At 39.2% G+C, this 21,994-nt stretch overlaps 1 protein-coding gene across 1 annotated transcript in view; it reads left to right on the top strand.

Annotated features, from left to right (window-relative positions):
• Nucleotides 1-1,458: 1,458 nt before the first annotated feature.
• The window catches only part of frem3 (Fras1 related extracellular matrix 3), a 53,728-nt gene continuing 33,192 nt past the window's right edge, over nucleotides 1,459-21,994 (top strand). Inside the window, exons 1-2 of the mRNA XM_036574943.1 lie at nucleotides 1,459-6,741; nucleotides 6,935-7,024. Coding sequence (XP_036430836.1) covers nucleotides 1,713-6,741; nucleotides 6,935-7,024 — 5,119 coding nt within the window. The 5' untranslated portion in view covers nucleotides 1,459-1,712. The remainder of the gene's footprint in view (nucleotides 6,742-6,934; nucleotides 7,025-21,994) is intronic.

Genomic DNA, 21,994 nt, shown 5'->3' on the forward strand with positions numbered 1-21,994 from the left:
TATCAACCAAACCAGATGATAAACTTCAACTTAACAAGATTGAGGACTGTATAAAAGACTTAAAAGACTAGATGTCAAGTAACTTTCTCCTACGCAACTCAGATAAAACAGACGTTCTTCTTCTTGGTCCAAAAGCTGCTAGAAACGAATTATCTAATTTAATGCTTAAACTTAGTTTCTCAGTTGCATCAGATAGATGTTTAAAAAATCCTGGTTGAGAATGAAGTTATAATAAACTTAATAGGTAATAATATCTCAAACATCTCAAATTTGAAACGTGATGATTAACTCTTCTAGTAGACAACTTATTAAGAAATTACTATAAATTGACATAAAAAATGCCTTTCTGTTCTCTAAAAACTTGAAATATTGAATAAAATAGGCAGGTGAAAATACCTGGTGTCTAATATTTTAATCTATACTGTATAAGTTTGTCTCGTGTAAAATAACAAGTGATTTGAAACTTTTAAAACATCAAGTTATTTTTTTTAATTTAGCATCCTCATTCCTGGATCTGGGCCTTGTTGTGGTGGAAGGGCTTGTGTGGTCTAGGGATCTTCAGAGCTAAGTTGTCTGGGGGAAAATGCTTTGCAAGCGTCTGGTGGCCGGGCAGCCAACATAACCCGCCGGGCTCAGCCTGACCAGGCAACGTGGAGGGACCATGTGGGCCCACCACCTACAAGGTTCCGCATGGGGGACCAGTGCAGTGCCATATCTGCTCTCACAACTGCTACCGTGACCCTAGCTGGCTTAAGCAGTGATAAATTTAGCATTCACTGTAAATGGTATGTTGACAAATAAATAACCAAAGCAAAATGATCTGCCAGTTATCTGTTATATGGTATATTTGCTTTAGTAGATTATTTAAAATCACTAAAAATATTTGGAGCCTATGCTTGGATATTCACTCACAAACTGTTATGATTATTTATCTAATGAGGAAAATTATTAGATTTGTCACATAGATTTGTGGTATTTAAACTTTTTGTTTGCTGCAGTGAACTGTGGAGTTGGTGGTATTTAATTAGCATGGCTTGTAAAAAAAAACACACATCAGCAACAGAACAGGTGGTAATTTATAAACTGAGAGTAGTGTACTTATATTAAGCTAAGTGTAAAGACACTGAAAATGTTCTGTTGCTTTTATATAGCACAGGGGCAAGTGCAAAATAATTTGCATTTTTACTCTACATTAAAGTAATGGTAATAATGTTTTTAAATGATTCATGATTCTATTCTAGACTTCAGTAGAAACTTCAAAGTTACTTCAAGGTTAGCAAAATTACCAATTCTGCTTAAGTAAAAACCTAAAAGTTCCCAATGAAAGTCCTTTCAAATCCCTGCCTTGGGCATCTAGAGAATGAGAGTTGGCCGGGGGGTTGGGTCAGTGCAGCACTGAGGGGGGCTGTCCAATCTGCTGCCTTAAATTAGCTGTGGGAGAGGTCAGTCTGAGGGTGGAGTCTTGCACTGTCAGTGTCTTTCTAGTTAAGTATTACCTGCATTGCTTCAGCAGGAGCACTGCACTTGTGCTGTGTGTGTGGCTAAGTGCAGAGGGGGAGGGAGACAGAGAGAAAGAGGGACACCACTGGGAAAGCACAGACCAAGTTTGAAGTGATTAAAGAGGGGAGACATTGTTTCTTAACATCTTGGAGAGCAAATCGCCTTTGTTTTTGCAATAAGCTTTCAAGACTGCAGTGCAACTAGCTGTGGATATGGCTGGTTGTCTGCAAAGGACAAGACTGTGTGCAGCACAGACACTTCTGAAGTGCCTCCTTGTGCTGTTTTCATTAGGCTGTTGCTTCTACACAGCAGAGGCAGATCCTTTTGACCCAGCTTTCCTATACAGGCGCCAAACTGGACCTAATCCTGAAACAATCTTGGTGGCCCACAATGGGATTAGAGTTCCCTTCGGACGCTCTGTTTATCTGGACCCTATCAATGACCTTGTCACTGAGGTGCAGCCAGGAGACCGTTGCCACATCACGGTACTAGACAACGACCCACTGGCGCAGAGACCTGGAATGCTGACCCCCAAAAAATTCCCCTGTGCTTTCGGAGCAGAGGAGGTGAAATACACTCACTTTGGCTCGAGGAGTCCCAGCAAGGACCATGTGAAGCTGCAGCTGAGGTATGACTCCCACACAGACACTGTGATCATCCCTTTCATGCTAGAAGTGGAAGTGGTCTTCCAGCAGCTGGAGATCCTTACCCGTAACATGCCCCTTGTTGTGGAAAAGCTGAACGGTCAAAGCAACCCCATTGACAAAAAGGGCCTGGAGTTTGCTTTCGAGGATGGTGCCACTACTTGCAAGGTCACCACACTGGTTAGTGCGGGTGGTCTCCCCAGGTATGGAACTCTTTCAGATAACTCTGTTAATGGCCAGATGATTGACTGTGATGAGTTTCTCAAGAAAGGCATTCGATATCTACACACTGCTACCACCAAATCTCCTAACAGAGATTATATACCAATGTTAGTGGAAGTGCAGGATAATGAGGGCAATACTATTCAACAGGAGCACTTCCAGATCATGGTTAGAATTAAAGAAGGGGCAGAAAACACACCTCCAAAAGCCAGCTTTATAGCTATGATGATGATGGAGGTTGATCAGTTTGTGATGACAGCCATAACTCCTGATATGCTTGCAGCTGAAGATGTGGAATCAGATTCTGATGACTTAATCTTTAACATAACTTCTCCACTGGGCTATCAGCAGGGTTATATCATCAGCACAGATGATCAGAATTTACCCATAACCTCTTTTCGTCAGAGAGATATCAAAGACCTGAAAATTGCCTATAAGCCCCCGTCTGAAGATTCAGAAATAGAGAGGATTTTCCAGATTGAATTTGAGATAGTTGATACTGATGGGGCTGTATCTGATACATTTGCGTTTATGATTGTGGTGAAGCCAATGAACACTTTAGCTCCAGTGGCAACCAAGAACACAGGTCAGTTACTGTTTGAGGGTCAGTCAAGGCCATTGTCTACTTCCCAGAATTTAGAAATCAGTGATGAGGATAACCTTGAAGATGTGAAGATCACTGTAATTGATGGCTTGAAACATGGTGAGCTGACAGTGTTGGGGTCTCGTCAAAAGTTTTTCACACCGGCCGATCTGGATGCTGGCACTGTGGTATACCAGCATGATGGAAGTGATACTTACAGTGACAACATTATATTTAGAATGACAGATGGCACAAATGAAGTGGAGTTTTTGTTCCCCATCACAATTGCCCCCACTGATGATGAGCCCCCTATTATTAATGCTAATACTGGCATTGTGCTGTTTAAGAATGAAATGATGCAAATCTCTCCATTTATCCTGAGTGCTACTGATATTGATTCAGAAGACTCAACCATTAAGTTCATTTTAGAAGAACCCTATTCAGCCATTGGTGAGCTGCTGCTTAGACAAGTGGAGCCCCCTGCAGATGCCTCCACTTGGAAGTTTAGTGCAACAGATGAAATGTTTGAACAGGTGGTGACAGAATGGTTCCAGCAGGATATCCTGGATGGGAAACTGTTTTACCGCCACAAAGGACCCCACAGCACCACCACCGTCATTGACCAGTTTGTGTTCAGAGTCCAGGATGACAATGACCCTCCAAATCAGTCAGGAGAACACACATTCACTATTAAAATTCATCCAGTTGATGACGTACCCCCAACCCTGTACCCTGGCACCACTCTGCACATGACAGTTCAAGAATATGAGCTGACATACTTTAAAAAGAAGTTCCTACGCTACACAGACTTGGACTGTGATGACAGGGATCTCAAATATACCATCATCAAGCTCCCCACAGATACAGACGAGAACAACCCAGTGGCCCTTGGAGCCATTGTACTAACAGACAGCCCTGACACTGTCATTAGTGAGTTCACTCAAGCCCAGGTCAATCACCATAAAGTAGCATACAAGCCCCCTGACCAGGAACTGGGCATCACTCCAAAAGTGGTCCAGTTCACTTTCACTGTAGAGGACACAGCTGGTAACTCAGTAGATGGTTTATTTACTATATTTTTACAGCCTGTGGACAATAAGCCTCCTGTTATCACCAATACTGGTTTTACTGTACTGGAGAGAAGTACTTACATAATAACAAAGAATGAACTGGATGCCTCTGATCAGGACACAGAAGATGAGAATATCATCTTTAAAGTGATCCAAATCCCCAGGTATGGCCAGCTGCAGTATTTAGGAATTGACATGTCCAATGGGGAAACATTTATCTTAGAAGATATTGAGAGTGGCCGGCTGACCTATATCCATGGTGGTGAGGAATCGCTCAGTGATGTTATAAAAATTGATGTTAGTGATGGCTTCCATGAAGTTCCTATAGTTATTAAGATTAGCATAAAGCCAGTTGATGATGAGACACCAACCATTATGCTACCAGCCGGTCTTTTAGGGGCTTCCATTGATGTGCTTGAGAATGGAGCCACAGAGATCACGAGCAATGTGATCCAAGGTCGGGACGAGGACACAGACGATCTCATGCTCACTTTTATAGTGGAAGAGCCTCCGAGACTAGGGGAAATCCTGGTGAACGGTGCTCCTGCCGAACGCTTTACTCAACAAGATATCATCAATGGAGTAGTTGTCTATGCCCACACAAGTGGTGAGATTGGCCCTATTAAGGAGCATGATTCCTTCAACCTCACCATATCTGACATGTCAGATGAGTGGGTGGTAGGGGGCAACAAAGTCCAAGGAGTTCGTGTACATGTCACCATCCTTCCTGTGGACAGTATTGCCCCTGTTGTTAGTGTTGTGGAGCAATTTGTGGTAGTAGAAGGGGAAAAGAATGTTATTACACTGGAGCACATCAAAGCTGAAGATATTGACACTGATAATGATGATATACTCTGCACAATTATAGTTCAGTCAACATCTGGGTATGTGGAGAACATTTCTCCAGCTCCTGGGTCAGAGAAGTCAAGAGCAGGCACTGCCATCACTGCCTTTAGCATTAAAGATGTTAGTCTTAGTCACATCTACTATGTCCAGAGCATTCATAAAGGTGTAGAGCCAGTGGAAGACAGGTTCACCTTCCGCTGCTCTGATGGAATTAACTTCTCAGAGAAGCATTTTTTCCCCGTTGTCATCATCCCAGCCAATGATGAGAAACCAGAAATTTTCATTCGCGAGTTTGTTGTCATGGAGGGCATGAGCTTAGTAATAGACACTCCCATTTTAAATGCTGCAGATGCAGACATTCCAGGTGATGAATTAGAGTTTGAGATCATTAAGAACCCCAAACATGGCAACATTGTCCAACAGTTGACCACTGGGACTGTCCCTGTAGTGAAATTCTCCTTGGAGCAGATCAAAGAAGCATCTAATATTGTCTATGAACATGATGACTCAGAAACCAAGGAAGATAGCTTTGAAATTAGACTCACTGATGGGAAACATACTGTCGAAGAGAAAGTTCTGATAATGGTTATTCCTGTTGATGACGAGACCCCAAGAATGGCTATCAATGATGGACTAGAGGTCGAAATTGGAGAAACCAAAGTAATAAGCAACAGAGTCTTAAAAGCCACCGATCTGGACTCTGAAGACAAAGCGCTTACTTACATTATTCGCTTTGGTCCAGGTCAAGGCTACATCCAGCGAATCACCAAACATGGAGATGTTATTGGCAACATCAGCATTGGAATGAATTTTACACAAGATGAAATTGATAAACAACTGATACAGTACGTGCACACAGGCCAGGAGGGCGTCCGCGATCTGCTGAAGTTTGATGTCACAGATGGCATCAACCCACTCATTGATCGTTACTTCTATATCAACATTGGAAGCATTGATATGGTCTTCCCTGATGTCATTAACAAAGGAGTGACCCTCAAAGAAGGAGGTAAAGTGACCTTGACCACAGACCTTCTTAGCACAACTGATATTAACAGCCCTGATGAATACCTCAGTTTTAGCATTACACGTGCCCCTAGCAGGGGTCATCTAGAGTGCACTGACCTTCCTGGTGTACCCATCTCCACCTTTACCCAGTTGCAACTGGCTGGAAACAAAATCTACTATATCCACACCTCTGATGACGAAGTGAAGATGGACAGCTTTGAGTTTGAGGTGACCGATGGCTACAATCCAGTATTCCGCACCTTCCGCGTGTCCATCACTGATGTGGACAACAAGAAGCCAGTCCTGACCATCAACAAACTAGTGGTGGGAGAGGGTGAAACCAAACTGATCACACCTTTTGAGCTGACTGTGGAGGATCGTGACAGTCCAGATAGTCTACTGCGCTTTGTGGTCACACAGGTGCCAGTGCATGGTCAGCTGCTGTTCAATGGCACTCAGGCCATTACAACATTCACCAAGCAAGACTTAAATGAGAACCTAATTAGTTACAAACATGATAGCACAGAGACCAATGAGGATAGCTTCTCCTTTACGGTTACTGATGGAACTCACATAGACTTTTACGTGTTCCCCGATACGGTCTTTGAGACACGTAAGCCACAGACGATGACCATCCTCATCAACACAGTCGACAATGGTGTACCTCAAATCGTGGTCAACAAAGCTGCACCCACCCTGAGGGTCCTTCATACTGGGCATCTTGGATTCCTAATTACCAGTAAAGCGCTAAAGGCTGAGGACAGGGATAGCCCAAACAAAGTTTTGAAGTTTTCGGTGTCTGAGGCCCCTCTGCATGGTTTCATCATAAACACTGCCCTGGGAAACAACAGCATCAAGACCTTCTCACAAAGTAAGTCATAACACTTCTACCCGTAGTATCTCATTCTAAAGATTTCTCTTCTTAGTTTCATTTCTCAAAAGAAACCGAAATAATGTTCTCTAAGCCACAGAGGGTTTAATGTGAAGACCACAACTTGCTGCACACAGTAGAATAGGAACTTCTTTAAAATATAATAATTTCACTCATCATTGTTTTTTGCCAGGCGATATTGATGATATGAAGATCTGCTATGTTTTGCTTGATGGATCCAATGCCACAAGTGATATCTTTTACTTCACAGTAGAAGACAATGGTAAGACCACTTTTTTTCTTCTGCCTCTCTCATTAATTTAAGCTATCATGTTACACTTAAGTTAGTATTAATGCTAGCATTAAAATGAAAGGGTATTCAGTTGATTATTAATTTTTGCTGAAAGTTTTAGTAAGCTTCTGTATCAGCAAAGAGACTAGTTATATCACAAAGCATTGTTCTTGACTCAAATTCTGAACTTGGCAAGAGAGAATAGCATTATATTACAGTATTACAGAAGGACACCACTGTGTGCCTACTTTTCCTTGAAAGCAGCAGCATACCCAACAATGACAAAAGCCAGAAAACCTTCCTTGCCTTTTTTGTCATTTTATGACATAGAATTTTCCCTCTAGTGTGGTAACTAAAGTTTTCCCTGCTGTAAAATAAGTCTGACTTCTGCTGCTTTCTATTAGAAGTTCCCTTCAGTTACTGCATTATATCATTTTAACTATAACAAATGTCAAATAAGTTGTGATTAGACATATTGATAAAAACAGTGAAGATATTTGCTTCATATTCATTAATGTCTATTAAAATAAGGAAGGCCTCTGTGTTTGGTTAACCTCTATGTTTTCATCGGGTTTCCACTGATAAGTGATTGCACTATATTATCTTAAATCCACTACTTCTCTTTTCCTTTACTGTGAAACACGAATTTACACACTTAGCACAGAGTACACGGGGAGTTCAGGATATTCCAAAAGCAAAGTAACAAAATGTAACAGGTGGGAGGCTTTGCTATTTTAACTTCAGCTGTAAATGGTACATGCATTCTGAGGTTTTGAAATGCAATCCACACTGCAAAGTTTGGGCTATATTTATGCTGTATTGAGCATCATCAGAAGAACAAGATCATGGTAGTCACATATATTTTCATATGCCTAACACATTCCCATGCCATCCTAATAGCCTGCTACCAGCACGTTTTAACAACCTGTGACTTCATAATTGTTTCTTTCATAATTGAGCTTCCAGATCATACCAGATAATTCAAAGAAATGTAGTAAAAGGCTTTTAATGTGAAGTGCAGTCCATAAATACTTAGACATTGGCACAGTTCTTTTTTATCATTTAAAATAAAGCTTTTACTATGAGATTAAAATGCAAAACGCCAGCTTCAAGAGTATTTACATTTAACAGTTTATACATCGGTCATTGTCTCAGTTCACCCCCTTTAAAATATCTGAACTTATTACATGCTTATTATTCTGTAACTACATGGAGAACAATGTAAACTGGCAAGTTGAGCTATTTTATCTTATATAGCTTTGTATGATAGAAGTTCAGTCCAGGCAAAAATTGTGTCACTGTCCAATTACATACGCACATGCATATGTAAAAGTTTGGGTGCCCTCACCAAATTACGTTTTATTGATTTTTTAAGTGAAAATAAGTTAACATGTCCATTTTTCTGCAAATGCAGTGAATAATTTCTGTTTATTTGATGAGTGTAATGATTTTGAAAAAAATAAAAAAAATAGAAAGTGTCATAACTTTTACACAGGCCACATTTTATGTCTTATTTTTAACCCAAAATGTTGAATTCAGGAAATAAACAGTAACTGTGCATTACAATGTGCAGAGGTGTGTTCTCTGTGAAGGTTGTTTTAAATTATTTTCATGTAGAAAATTAACAAAACATTTGACTGGGGATCTTTAAACATTTGCATACTAAGGTATGCACCGCACTGTAGTTTCAAGATATTCTCATGACACTTTTAGTACACTTGAAGGACCTGGCTGCCCCTGTGGTTCGGGTATTTGGCTTTGTGTGTTTATTCAGGAAGAGAATGGAACCTTTATGTGAGACAAAAGAGGAGACAAAAGGATCTTATAGCTATGTGGGCTTGTGCTTGTCATGCTGCTGTTTGGGGATACCGGTCAGCTCCTCAGAACCAGATGCAGGAATGTGCATGTGTGTGTGTTCAAGGTGTGTTTGGTCACTCTCTGTATCTCCCAAGCATGTGTGGACACAATAGCTGGACACAGAGGTCTTGCTGTAAATGATCTGGAAGACTTAACCTCTCATGCCCCCCACTCCCTGCCCCCTACTCTACACACACCTGAAAGAGGGAGAAGAAAGGGAAATAATTATCTGATTAGGCTGAAGGTCTGTTTCTGGGTGGACATGTCTGAGCAGGTAGCCAGAGCTTTGGCGGTCAGTAAATAACAGCACATGGTTAATTGATGTGTCTGAGAATGTCTCTTTGAAATTAATGGAAGAATGTGGTTATTTTGGGAAAATGCTCTTTCATCTTTGGCTGATGTTCAGTTGTAAGTATATTGAATGTTTGGTTTATTATTTACTTATTAATTATACCTGTAGTATGAGGCTAATATACACTCTTAAGAAAAAGTGCCTTGAACAGAGCCACAGAAGAGCCTTTTTAACACCCTAAAGAAGAATCTTTGTACATGACATAGTTACATGTTAGAGTGAAGAGCCTTTTAAAGATCTTGAAAGCTCTTTATCAATTTCCTAGGATCTGTACATTACATCAAAACGTTCCCTAGGGAACAAAAAATCATCTGTCTCTGGCATGACACAAAGAACCTGCTCTGGCACTTTATTACAATTTATGTAGAATAAGTTACATCTATATTTTTCTCATCAGAATTTTATTTATTCATTTTAATGATAATGACTTCAGTCCTGTTTTCCAGTAGAGTATACATAGTGTAGAGCTTAAGAAAGACCAAGCACTGCAAGATCATTGATGACAATCTTCCTGTTGAATTCCATCTTATCCTTTACCAAGAAGGGAATGCTCTGGTGACTGTGTTGTGTGTATGTGTGCATGTGTGTGTGTGGCTGGCATTCAGCACCTCTGGCAACCCATCAGCTGGAAGCAACTGCTCGTTTAGGAGCCAGGCAGAGTTATCTATGGTTAGAGCCTCTGACAGCCTGGTTGAGGGCATGGCAGGTTTCAGAGCCAGAAAAGAAACAGTATAGGCCACTTTTAAAAATCCTGGCCTACATCTCATTATCAGTAGGGATTCACTATTGAAAATCCTTATAGTCCAGTAGCCAGTTGCACCAGCTGGACTTAAGTAGCCTAGTCTGAACATAAAAAGCCCCTGTGTTACAACTTTATGAGCTACTAAAATGTTAACATAGTTTAGACATAGGTTGAAGTTATACAATTTACACCTACCCATTAGCAGGTACATAAAAATGCTCATATGGTTGTTAATTTGAGACCTGAAAAATTCTAATTCAAGTGCAGATTACTTGCAGCTACACTCTATAAAAGGGACCAAACTGTTATTGGGGCCGTACCCCTCATGTCACTGGGGTGGTACTGTCAGGGGTACGTCATTAGTGCCTTTAGTTAGGGATCATAACTGTACCATATTCCACTGAAATTTCTTTTTATAGAAGTTCAATATTTATATAAGGTCTCCAGCCTTTTTATTTTACTGTTCTGTTTTAAAACATTAGGTTATGAGAAGATACAAATATGTACATTTTCTCCGGGAAAAACTTATTGAAGATGCACAGTTGGACCTTAAAACATTGTTGTATGTTTATGGATATATTTATATTGTTTGTAACTTGATATACAAAATTTTTCTGCCTGTTTAGTAACTTTTTACCCTGCTCTATATAAGGAAAGGAAGCCTCTGTTAAAAAATCAGTGCTGTAAATAAAGTACAATATAATTACACACTGATCTTTTTCAATTACTTTAAACTTTAAATGGGTTAAATGTTTTTATGCTAGACAATTTTATGCTAGGCTATAAGTACTAGACCATGAAAATACTCAAAATGTTCATCAGTGTCTAATTCAAGATATACTTTCACCTGAACTAAATGTGTATGTTTTGTTGAATTTCTAGTAAAAAAAGTTGACATCACAGAGAGCACACTTCTGCAATTTTACTGCATAACTACTGTTTATTTGCTGAGTTTAAAAAATAAAACATGGTCTGTGCAAAAGTTATGGCACATTTTATTATTTCCTGATATGTTATACTGCTCTACATTTGCAGAAAAATGTCAAATTTAAGCTTTTTCTCTGGAAAGGGTGTGTTAACTTACTTTAACTTAGAAACCTAACAAAACATCAAATGTGACAAGCTTCAAACTTTTGCATATGTAATATTGTAATATTACACCGAATATACACTGTAATAAGCTACCTTACCGTGTACTATTTTCTGTTTATATTAGACAGTATTACTGCAGACAGTGAAAGCATAATTCTGTGCAACAGTGATTTAATCTACCATATCTTTTCACATTAGTAGTTAAAATGCACCTTAAGTGTTTGTGGTGCAGGAATGGACTGGCCATTGGGAAGACCAGGACAATTCCTGGTGGGCCACTATGTGTGTGGGCCTGAGGATGTGAGTGTTTCTTACTGAGGGAGTGAGAAAGTGAGAAATGCATGGTTGTTTCTATTGTAGCCCTGTTTAAAATGAATGGAATCCACCTGGTACAAATGGTATGTGGCTATCAAAATATCCCACCTAGAGTTTATGTAGAGCGCTATCTAAATACGTGCTACAGCAGGACTTCTTGACGAGGTTTTTGGGGGTCATGGTCAGGGAGGGGGTGAATTACACAGTGGTTGTAGCAGGCTGAAAAGTCTAAAAGTCCAAGGTTGAATTTTATTGCCAGTCCAGCCCTGCTGTGGTGCAATTCTAAACATCATTAGATTTAAATAAGTTCCTATCAGTTTATGGTTTGGAGTAACTTGTGATCAAACTTTCATTCAGCTGGTGCAATTGGTTACATGACTGTAACTATCTGAAAAACTGTCCCACACACAATCTCAGACAAAACTGTACCTTTCAGGGTACAAACACTGCCACTGGGCTGGTACATTCAAGGATGTGTCTTCAACATAATTGTACCATATTCTTTTGCAGTTATATTTAAATTAAGTTGCATGGACTTTTTTCTATTTTAAAATGTTAACTTATGAAAGGGTACAAACATGATCCTTTCCCTTATTTACTACCCCAGTTAATCCAAATAATTCATGGATTGCTAAACAAACAATCAATAGAAGTTTTAGTTATTTTGGAAGTAAAGTCTAGATAAACAGCAGAGTCAGCTGCCTGAAGGGTAATTGCTATCAGTAGCGCTACCTGTATGTGTGTGTGTGTGTGTGTGTGTGTGTGTGTGTTTGCCCCCTCAAGCTCACACTCTCTTAAGTGGTCTGAGCATATAATCCTCCCCCCATCATAAACACAAACACTTTGAGTGAATCGCTTCCTCTGGGACGTCTTTCCTCTGGCCTGTGTGGCCGCACCTGTTTGTCCATGAAATCAGATACATAGCATGTATAGAACCCTGCAAGCGCAAGCCCCACCCCAAAATGTATACATATACACCAGAGCCTTAGAGAAATATGCTGGTTCACCCACGCACAGCAGCTCATGTGTTATGGAGGATGCAATTTTGCATGTAACAGTGTACAGTCCTTAAGGGCAGGTGAGGATAGAATGTGAAGAGAAAGTTGTGAGGGTGCTTTATTTTGGTAGCACATATGAAGGAATGCAGAGTGAATACCACCTCACAGAAATAATAGCCACTGAGATTAACCCTCAATTGTCTAGCTATTTCTACCTTTTAATCTACTTCTCTCCCTTCATAACTTATCACTGTGGTCTCATTCATTTGATTTTACATCATGCTCATTATTTGATAAATTTGTAGATTTTTATCTAGTTTACATCACATCTTTTATGAAGAAAACACAAGGACAGAACTATTTTCATATGTCAGGAGAAACAAATCAATAATAAGCACTTTGTGATCTGAATGCCATATACAGCAACATCAAAGCCAGCATGGAGCTTCTTTTACATAGTGATAGAAAACATGATAGCACACAGAAAGCTTCAGTTCCACATGCTGATCTCTTTTACTATGACTACACCGATCAGGCATAACATTATGACCACCTCCTTGTTTCTATGCTCATTGTCCATTTTATCAGCTCCGCTTACTATATAGGTGCACTTTGTAGTTCTACAATTACGGACTGTAGTCCATCTGTTTCTCTGCATACTTTGTTAGCCCCCTTTTACCCTGTTCTTCAGTGGTCAGGACCCCATGGACACTTACAGAGCCCATACTATTTGGGTGGTGGATCATTCTCAGTATTGCAGTAACACTGACGTGGTGGTGGTGTGTTAGCATGTGTTGTATAAATCCTTTTTATGAGAACAAGAAGGTGAATTTGTAACTGATCTCCTCACTGTCACTGAATCTTATCATCTACAGACAAGAACACCTGTGGTTATTATCAATGATAAATTAACCTCAGGTTAACCTGGTCCATCACGTCTACATCAATATCAATAATAGTGGAATTAAGGTGCACAGCAAAACCTCACTTAGACTATGCTGAGACACGCAAGTTCACTTTCCCATTATTTCCATTAGATATGTAATATGTTTTAAATGACTGTCTGTATTGTTGAACTGCTATCACACTGATCACAGTTCTCTCTTGAGGAAAGGAGTGAAATATACTAAAGGAGTGGGGGTATAGGTCACATGATTTCTTCACTTTGTTATGGACTGTAGAAATTTAAGGTTTGGGAACTTGCATCCTAGACAATGATATGTTGCCAAACACATCCAGGCTTGGAAAGCTAGTCCGGTTCATTTCAGCTGTAACCAAGGCAGTCTCGGAAACCTAGAACTAAATTTATCTTGCTGTGCGGAAAAAAAAGTAAAAGTTAATATCAAAACAAATTATGTAATTTCATTCTTTTTACAATGGTGAAATTGGACCAAAATATACACTGTGTAGAAATGATTGCCACACTCTCAATCCTGAGATGAAATGTTAGACTATACTAGACATACCACACTTTAAATACCCATTTCAAGTAAAAGTAGATGACAAAAAATGTCATTTGATCACTTTTGGTAGAAGCAGGCATGCATTTCTTCAGACATGTGTGTCTCCTCCAGCCACTATAATCTTGTCTGAGAGTGAAAGATGCAGCACACAGCACTCAGGAAAGAGTCAATCTGCTTACCGATCTCTTTTCAAAGCCTCCTGTGCACCAAACCTGTAATCTTAACCCAATTCTAGATGAGTTGATAACCCTGTGTGCCCTGGGGCTTCACTTTGCCTCAGACTAAAGGCAGATTTTGCTTCAGTATAAAGAGGCAATCAGTCAGCCAAGTTTATCAGGAGGTTGATTGTATTAGTATTAGTGTGTTAGTAATATCAAAACTGCCTGAAAGTTGTGTTCCAAACTTTAATGTGATCTAAGAACACTTCTTGAATCTGAGCTCAAAGGTAGCTTGACAAAATTCTGTCAAAACCTGACTGTAGTTCAACAAAACTATGTTTAAAGCTGACTATAGCCCAAAAATAATCTGTCTAAAACCAACTGGAGTTCAACAAAATTCTGTCCCAAACCAACTGTAGCCTTATAAAAGTGTGTCTGAACTCAAATATAGTGTGATGAAATTACCCAAATATAGAGGAGCTCAATAGAATTCAGCTTGAACTTGTCAGCCCAAAAAAAATCTTCTTAAAACCCAAATGTAGTTTGACAGCATTCTGTCTGAACTTGACTGTAACATAACCAAATTCTGTCTGAACCAAAATGTTACCCAACAAAATTCTGTCTAATCCTAAATGTAGCCAAACAAAGTTCTGTCTAAACTCAACTAAAGTGCAACAAAATTCTGTCTGAACGCAAATATAGCGTGACAAAATTCTTTAAGAACCTGAGTATAACTTGAAAAAACTCTGTCTGAACCCTACTGTAGTCTAACATTCTAACAGTCTAACAAATTCTCTCTAAATTAAAATGTAGCCCAAAAATATTCTGTCTGAACTCAAAATTCTGTCTTGATCTCACTGTAGCCCATCAGAATTCTGTTGAAACTAGACTTCAGCCTGACAAAATTCTGTTCAAACCTGACTTTAATCTAATTCTCCATCCATCATCAGATCACTGATAGATAAAATTAGTTTATAGATCAGCTATTTGATATTAAATTCCACTATAATGAATGTATTCATAAATGGCTTTATCATCGAGCAACATCTCCAACATTTTTAATCTGGTAAACTTGTGTTGTGCTCATGCTGGCTCATGGACCTCGAGGCTGACGAATATTTGAGAAATGATATCTGAACCCAAATACATCAGATGTATATATTTGGGTCCCATTAAGTTTGGACAAATCATTTTAGCTCTAGTTTGAATGGAAGTCATTGGAAAGAGCAGCAGTTCCTTTTCTGAGAGAGACATTCAGTATCTACACCACACCACACAAGTGTACCTAGTACACTTGATTAAACTCACAAGCTATTTAACTAATCATGAGATTGATAAGAATCATAAGAATCATGAGCTGTAAACTCAAACAGTAAACAGTAGTTGAGCAGTGTTAATGCTGGAGTTAGAGCATTCATCAGCGCAAATATTCTAGATGTTGATCCATGCAGTGTTGACCTAAACACCCCAAGATACTGCTGTTGGCTTTTACAAGCGTGAAATAGGTCATTAACTGTCTTGGAGCAGCACAGTTCCTAACTTTGTTTTGTGATCTGACCACTCACTCATGTCAGCGGCTGCCTTAGGATTTACTGTTCGCTGGTGCCAGTGACTGTTGAGTACTGGAACTTCCTCTTCAGCTCTCGTGTCAAAGTGCAGATTTATGGGGGGTTTTTGTGAGTGTGGTGGGGAACTTGATGTATGACTTTGGGGTTATTCTTATCTCCTCCAAAAGGCAAGGCAGTTTCCTGAGCACCAAGGTCTCTCTCTTGTTGCTTTTTTCTCACTATCTCTCTGCCTCTCATACCATCTTATTCTCTGTTGGATATGGTGTCTCTGTCTTCCCTTCAGGCTCCCATTCCGTCTCTCTCCTTCTCACTTTCTCTCACTGTCTGCACATCCTTTTGATACTCTGTAAGTTTCCTGACACCGTTAGGCTGCTTTTGGCCATTTCCAGGCAGACCCCCTAGACCGTGTGGCAATAGGAGCTCCAGCACTGATGCCTCAGGTGACTGATGTCAATGCGGGCGCGGCTGGCCTGTCACCCCGTCATCCATCACCCCAAGGCCTGGCGGTCAGATCACTCACATAGATTCAGTAGTGTAGGGCATGGAAGTGACGGACAGCTAATGCTGATGATATTCTTTCTTTGAAATTTCTGGAAAGGACCTGGAAAGAGAGCTAAGTGTCAGCTTATGAGTTTCTTGATTTTAAGATAACACTGTTAAATTCAAAAGTGATGTTTTTCAATGTAAGTGAATGGATAACTAAATAGGAGGTATACTTTGTATACTATGGTGTATTATTTACTACAGGAGAAAGAAAAATGTTGTATGATAAATGTATGTTAAATAACAACATTCTATTTGTTAAATAACAACATTCTAATATTTTAGTACATAAAATAATATTTTGGTCATTTTAAATCATTTCTATTTGTCCGTTCATTGTAAGATTTTTTTTACTAATTATGAAGGACGGATGGTGTTTTAAAAAAAAAAAAAACAAGAAAAAAGTTACATCAAGTTATGGCATTTTTACTAAGCCACTGAAAGGACATGGTGTGATTTTTTTAGGTAAAAATCTAGTGTGCACCACATACAATCATGTACTCACATGCTACTATCAGGATATTGTACACAATAATATTTTGTGCTCACTTGATTTTTACCTAAAGAAAAATTACACCATGTCCTTTCAGTGACTTCATAAGGACAACATATATAAAGTGGCGAACCATGTTACTGCTAGGCCTTTGGTTCAGGTCATAAATGCCAAAACTAGACATAGCTAAAAACTCTCTACAGACATGGTGATTTCTATTTGCACCCCAATGGAATTCTAGTAGTATAATAGCTTTAAGCAAATAGCAGTTAATGGAAGCACTTTTTGGCCATTCTAGATTAAACACAAACATATAAAGCTGGCAAAACACATTCCACGTTTTGCTTGAAGTTTGAACAGACATTCACTTTTTTCACTTGTAGCAGCTTTACAATGACTCTTTCAGAGCCTGACACAGAGCTGCCACTGTTTTCCATTTCTAACAACAGAATGAAACCTGGGTGGACTACAGCTCGTTTTCATAGTCAGTGATATATCTAGAATTTTCAAAAAAACTACAACCACAAAAGTGATGTTTTTTTGCATAAAATTGGTCCCCATTGTATATTAAAACATGATTTGTTGATTCCATTGTCATTTCCTAATTATTTTAGTGACACATTAGTCCAGCTCACAAAGTCCTAACTAATGGGAGAGCTTAATTGACTATGTCTACCTAGACATGTTTTTTTTTTTATTTCTCAGGCTTTCTCTGACAGCCTAGAAGGTCCTGAGGGTTCCCTTCTGTATATAAGTTTAAAATGAATATTTTCAAGAAATAAATACATATGATGATAAAAATACATTTCATTGTCTAGATTATTTTGTCTAAAATAACAAAAAATAGTAATATGAAATGTTATTCCAAACTTTTGAACAGTAGTATGTGTTCTGCTTTAATGCCGTCTGTAAATATTGCTTTGAATTAAGCGTGAAATGATGACTACTGTATGCACATGTCCATGTGTGGAATACCTAACATGGCCCTGTGTGCTATGATGAGTATAAATGGAAAGAGAAATGAGGGGGGAGCTATCACCCGCCTCGTCACTCTGAACGGATATACTTAGCACTGTACTTAAACAGGCACTCTTGCTTACCCTTGCATCATGCTACAGGCAGTGAATGTTGACCTCCTCAGTTGGTGCCTCCCAGGCCTCTGGCTCCCCTTTAGCCAATCAAATGTGGGCTAAGAGGTCACTCTTAGTGAAGAATCTGTAGATTTCTGCCACCAAAGGTTTTCAAAAGGGTCACTGTAGGCTGGTCGTCATTACAATAGCTTGAGTATCACTGCGGGCCCTCTTGCTATGCAGATCTGATATGCTGACCATCTGTCATCACTATTGAATTAGCATTGTGTAAACCCCTCTGAACTCCTCAGAACCAAAAGATCCTGTATTCATAATACTGTACTTCTGATATATTGTCCACTTCTGAGACACTTGCATTGTATTATCATAAAAAATGCATTGTTGAAAAGGAAGCTGTGGATGCAACAACATTCTCATTAACAAGGATGTATTATACTACTACACATGTAACTTAGCAAAAAAAAAACATGAATATGATGCTAAATAAGCCTATGTTGAGTAAATAACGAGTTAAAGGTTTATGACGACTCCATTATGCCCTCAATCTTAGGTGTCCACAGGCAGCCATCCAGAGAATCTTGGCAAATCTCTTTTAGAGGACGATTAATTATGGCAGTGCTAAATTAGCACAGAGCAGGCCGTGCTAACGTCACAACCCAGCACATGTGCTCAAATATTATCAAAGTTATTTAAGGATGGCACATCTGGAAAGAGGCCAGACATCTCCTTGGGTCCATAAGATTGTGAAAAATGACCGCCATACTTCAGTTTATAGCATGCTAATTTGAAAGATTAGCATAAATCATGGAGGCTAATTTATTAAGCAGTTCATTGCAGTTGCAATTTGGGGTACACTACCAATAAAACATTTCATCCTAGGAGAATCATTATTGTCAGGTTGGAATGTCAAGGTAATCTGACCTACTGTAGCTGTCAACCAGTCTAAATGTTAGTTGTAAAGACCGCAGTAAAGTTGTTCGTAAATCAGATGTTAGCCGTTCTGACTTCTATTCCTGTAGTTTTTTTATTAAAGGCTGGTGTGGCCTGGGTCATTGGGAATGTGGCCGTTACTTAGCCTTGCATTCTTTCTGTACATTATTGCACTCATAAATACCTCAGGAGACCCAGGAACCTTCGCAGACTCTTGGGTGCATTCACTGAGACTACCAGTGAGCTATTGACGCCTTGTTGGGAAGGTGGGAAGGTAGCTTTTTTATTGCTCCTTTAACTCACTAAAGCCTTCATATTTTAGATACAGCATACTCTGGTGTGAAAGTGCACTACAATCTCATTCTTGTTAGTCATGGTACGTAAAGAAAAACACAAATCTTAAGCAACCATTAGGACATTGTTCATCCCAGATACAAATCTCCTTTTAACAATTTGAAAGAACCCTGTGACAGTGAGTTTCAGCCCACCCAGACAGTGCCTGCTGTCCTCCTCAGTTGTTGCTTCTGTGCAGAAACAAAAGCTAACAAAAGGAAAGAACGAGGGAGGGGAGAGGATGCGAGAGAGGTTACAGCTGTCAGTCTCTACGCCTTGGAATCTCCAAACCAGCGGAAGTGTGTGTAGTGTGAGAAAAAAAGGGAAGAAAGGGTAAGCTCTGCCAAATGTGGGTTTGAAGTGCCCAGTCGGAGGAGAGAGGCGACCTCCATGGCCCTGGCCTACGAGCTACAGTCAAACACCACCTGTCATTCATAGGGGCTGTAAAACAGTAGCACAAAGTCAGTGTCAGCTCTTACAGCTAAGTACAGCTAAGACCACACTGGCAATAATGCCACATTGGATTGGAAAGTAATTGAAACTGGGCCATACACTGATTTTTCAAACTTTCTAATCATATTTTAGTGGTTGTGATGTAAACATTGAGTGGTATAATAGTATATATTATTATTATTTATTATTATTATTATTATAATACTAATTAAAATAATAATACTAATGATATAATTACTACTACTTGTAATAATAATAAAAAACAAATAAAAATAATAATAATAACAATAATTTCCCCTTAAAGTGAATTGATCAGTTAAAAAAAGGGAAAAAAATGTTTCTTTAGGGACTATTTTGCCTTATTACACCTTGAATGTACCGTTTAAAATACTTTTAGGTTAAAATCCTGTCTCATAACTACTGTTCAACAATGTCTCGGCCATCAGGCAGCATATTCTTAACAGTTTGATATAATAGCCTTCTCTAAGCTAGCTTTTAGAAGCATTAAATGCTTCAGATGATTCCTACCATCACCGCTGTGAACAATTTTGAAAAACCTGAATATAATTGAGTATAATTGTTCATAGTGTGTTCATAGCCATGTAACGTAATTTGATTCTGTTTGAATCTGTGAGCTTTGAGAGGCATTAAATTCTTCAGACGTTTGGTTCCTATCACCACCACTGTGAACAATTCTGACTTGTCAAGTTTCTCTAGAATGGAACATTTTATATCGCTGTGAATGACCTTGTTTAGTAGAAATTGTGAAAAATTGGTGGACTTTCTCTTTAAATTCAGTAAATATTCAGAAGCCTCTGATCCGATGCTTGCATCTTTTTTGCTTTTACCAAAATACAGTGCGTGGACTACTGTATATGTTTGTATACTGTCAGATTGCTGAGGATAGCAGTGTGTGTTTTTTCAACGGCTCTTATTTTTAAATCCACATTGGTAATCCAACCCTGTTTTTTAACACCTCGTGGATCAGGTGCTGAATGCTTAAATATAGGCCAGATATTAACATCATTCAAATAATCCTTGTAGCTCTTTTAGTCTTGATTTATAAGCCTTTGGCAGATGTCATATGACTTGCCACATATGACATACAACTGATCTTTTTGCAGTTTTACCCCTTCTCCTTCATTTCATTTACTTTCTGCCTTGTGGGTTGATTTGATCTTCAGTGTTTTGTATTTCAGTTAGCTATCGCTGCCATATACATGTTCTTTATGGTACAGAGAGATTCTGTCTTATGTAGCAGTGGATCTTTTTTCTATAATCTTGCAGACAAAGTGGCGTTATCCAGGGCCAGAGGAATGCAACAGTGCCACTGAGGCTGACTGCCGGATGCTAGGCTGAAAGAGAGCTTTTTGTCAGAGCGCCGTTCATTTGATAATCCTCTGGTACACACTCACTAAGCTCAATATCAACTCATACTCAAACTGGGCAGGCTGCCCAAAAGAGGTTCTCTTCTGTAGAAGAAACTACTTTGCTATACTTTGCCCTTATTGTATGTTCAGCTGGTAGGACTCTGTTTTTCTTTTCTTTGCAGACAATACTGTCACTGTCACTTCAATACTTAATAAGCATTTTAGATTTTTATGGTTTTTCGAAAATGACAGGTGTTTTGTTACATTTTGTGATGTCAAAAGGGAATTCCACCTTTAAGAAAATTCCGAATAGTTAATTTGTTGAGAAACAACAATGTTATTCAGAGTGGCTTGATGTGAAATCATGGAGAGAAAGATTTCTTTACAGTGGTGCCGGAACAGGAATAATGCTACAGCAGGAACCAGAGGTCGCAATATCTATGACACAAATATAGGCATGTTATTTAGTATCCAAAACCACCAGGGTACTTACACGTCTTCTGGGTTTTTATGTGTTATTGTCAATGATGAATAGTTGTAACTATGAAAACAAAAAGTTTTCTTTGGAGCCTATTCGCCTTACAACACCCTGCTTGTACCGCTGTGCCAATACAGTTTTTTGAAAAAAATGTTTTAGGGAAAAATCTAATATTATGCATCAGGCAGCATATTTGTATCCCTTTAGTGTTATGACCACTAGTGAACCTATAAGTAAGTGACCTTTATTAGTCCCACAATGGGGAAATTTCACCTCTGCATTTAACCCATCCATGCAGTGAAACACCACATAAACACACTAGTAAACACACACACACACACACTAGGGGGCAGTGAGCACACTTGCCCAGAGTAGTGGGCAGCCCTATCCGCAGCGCACAGGGAGCAGTTGGGGGTTAGGTGCCTTGCTCAAGGTCACTTCAGTCATGTACTGTCAGCTCAGGGGATCGAACCGGCAACCAGCCAGTCACAGGGCTGGTTCCCTAACCTCCAGCCCCAGTTAGCTACACGTGTCTTTATCTGTTTTATTTGGGGACTATTTTGTTTTACAATGCCCTGCATGTACCTGCCCATCACAAATAGTTTTTTAACATAGATTCTTTAGGCTGAAACCTTCCAAAACGGCCATCAAACAATGTATTGGGCATAAGGCATTGTATTGAAAATGTATTAACTTTCTGTGAGGGAGCTTTTAGTGGCATTAAA

This window comes from Colossoma macropomum, unplaced genomic scaffold (assembly GCF_904425465.1).
Source record: "Colossoma macropomum unplaced genomic scaffold, Colossoma_macropomum, whole genome shotgun sequence".
In the NCBI taxonomy this organism is placed as follows: domain Eukaryota; kingdom Metazoa; phylum Chordata; class Actinopteri; order Characiformes; family Serrasalmidae; genus Colossoma; species Colossoma macropomum.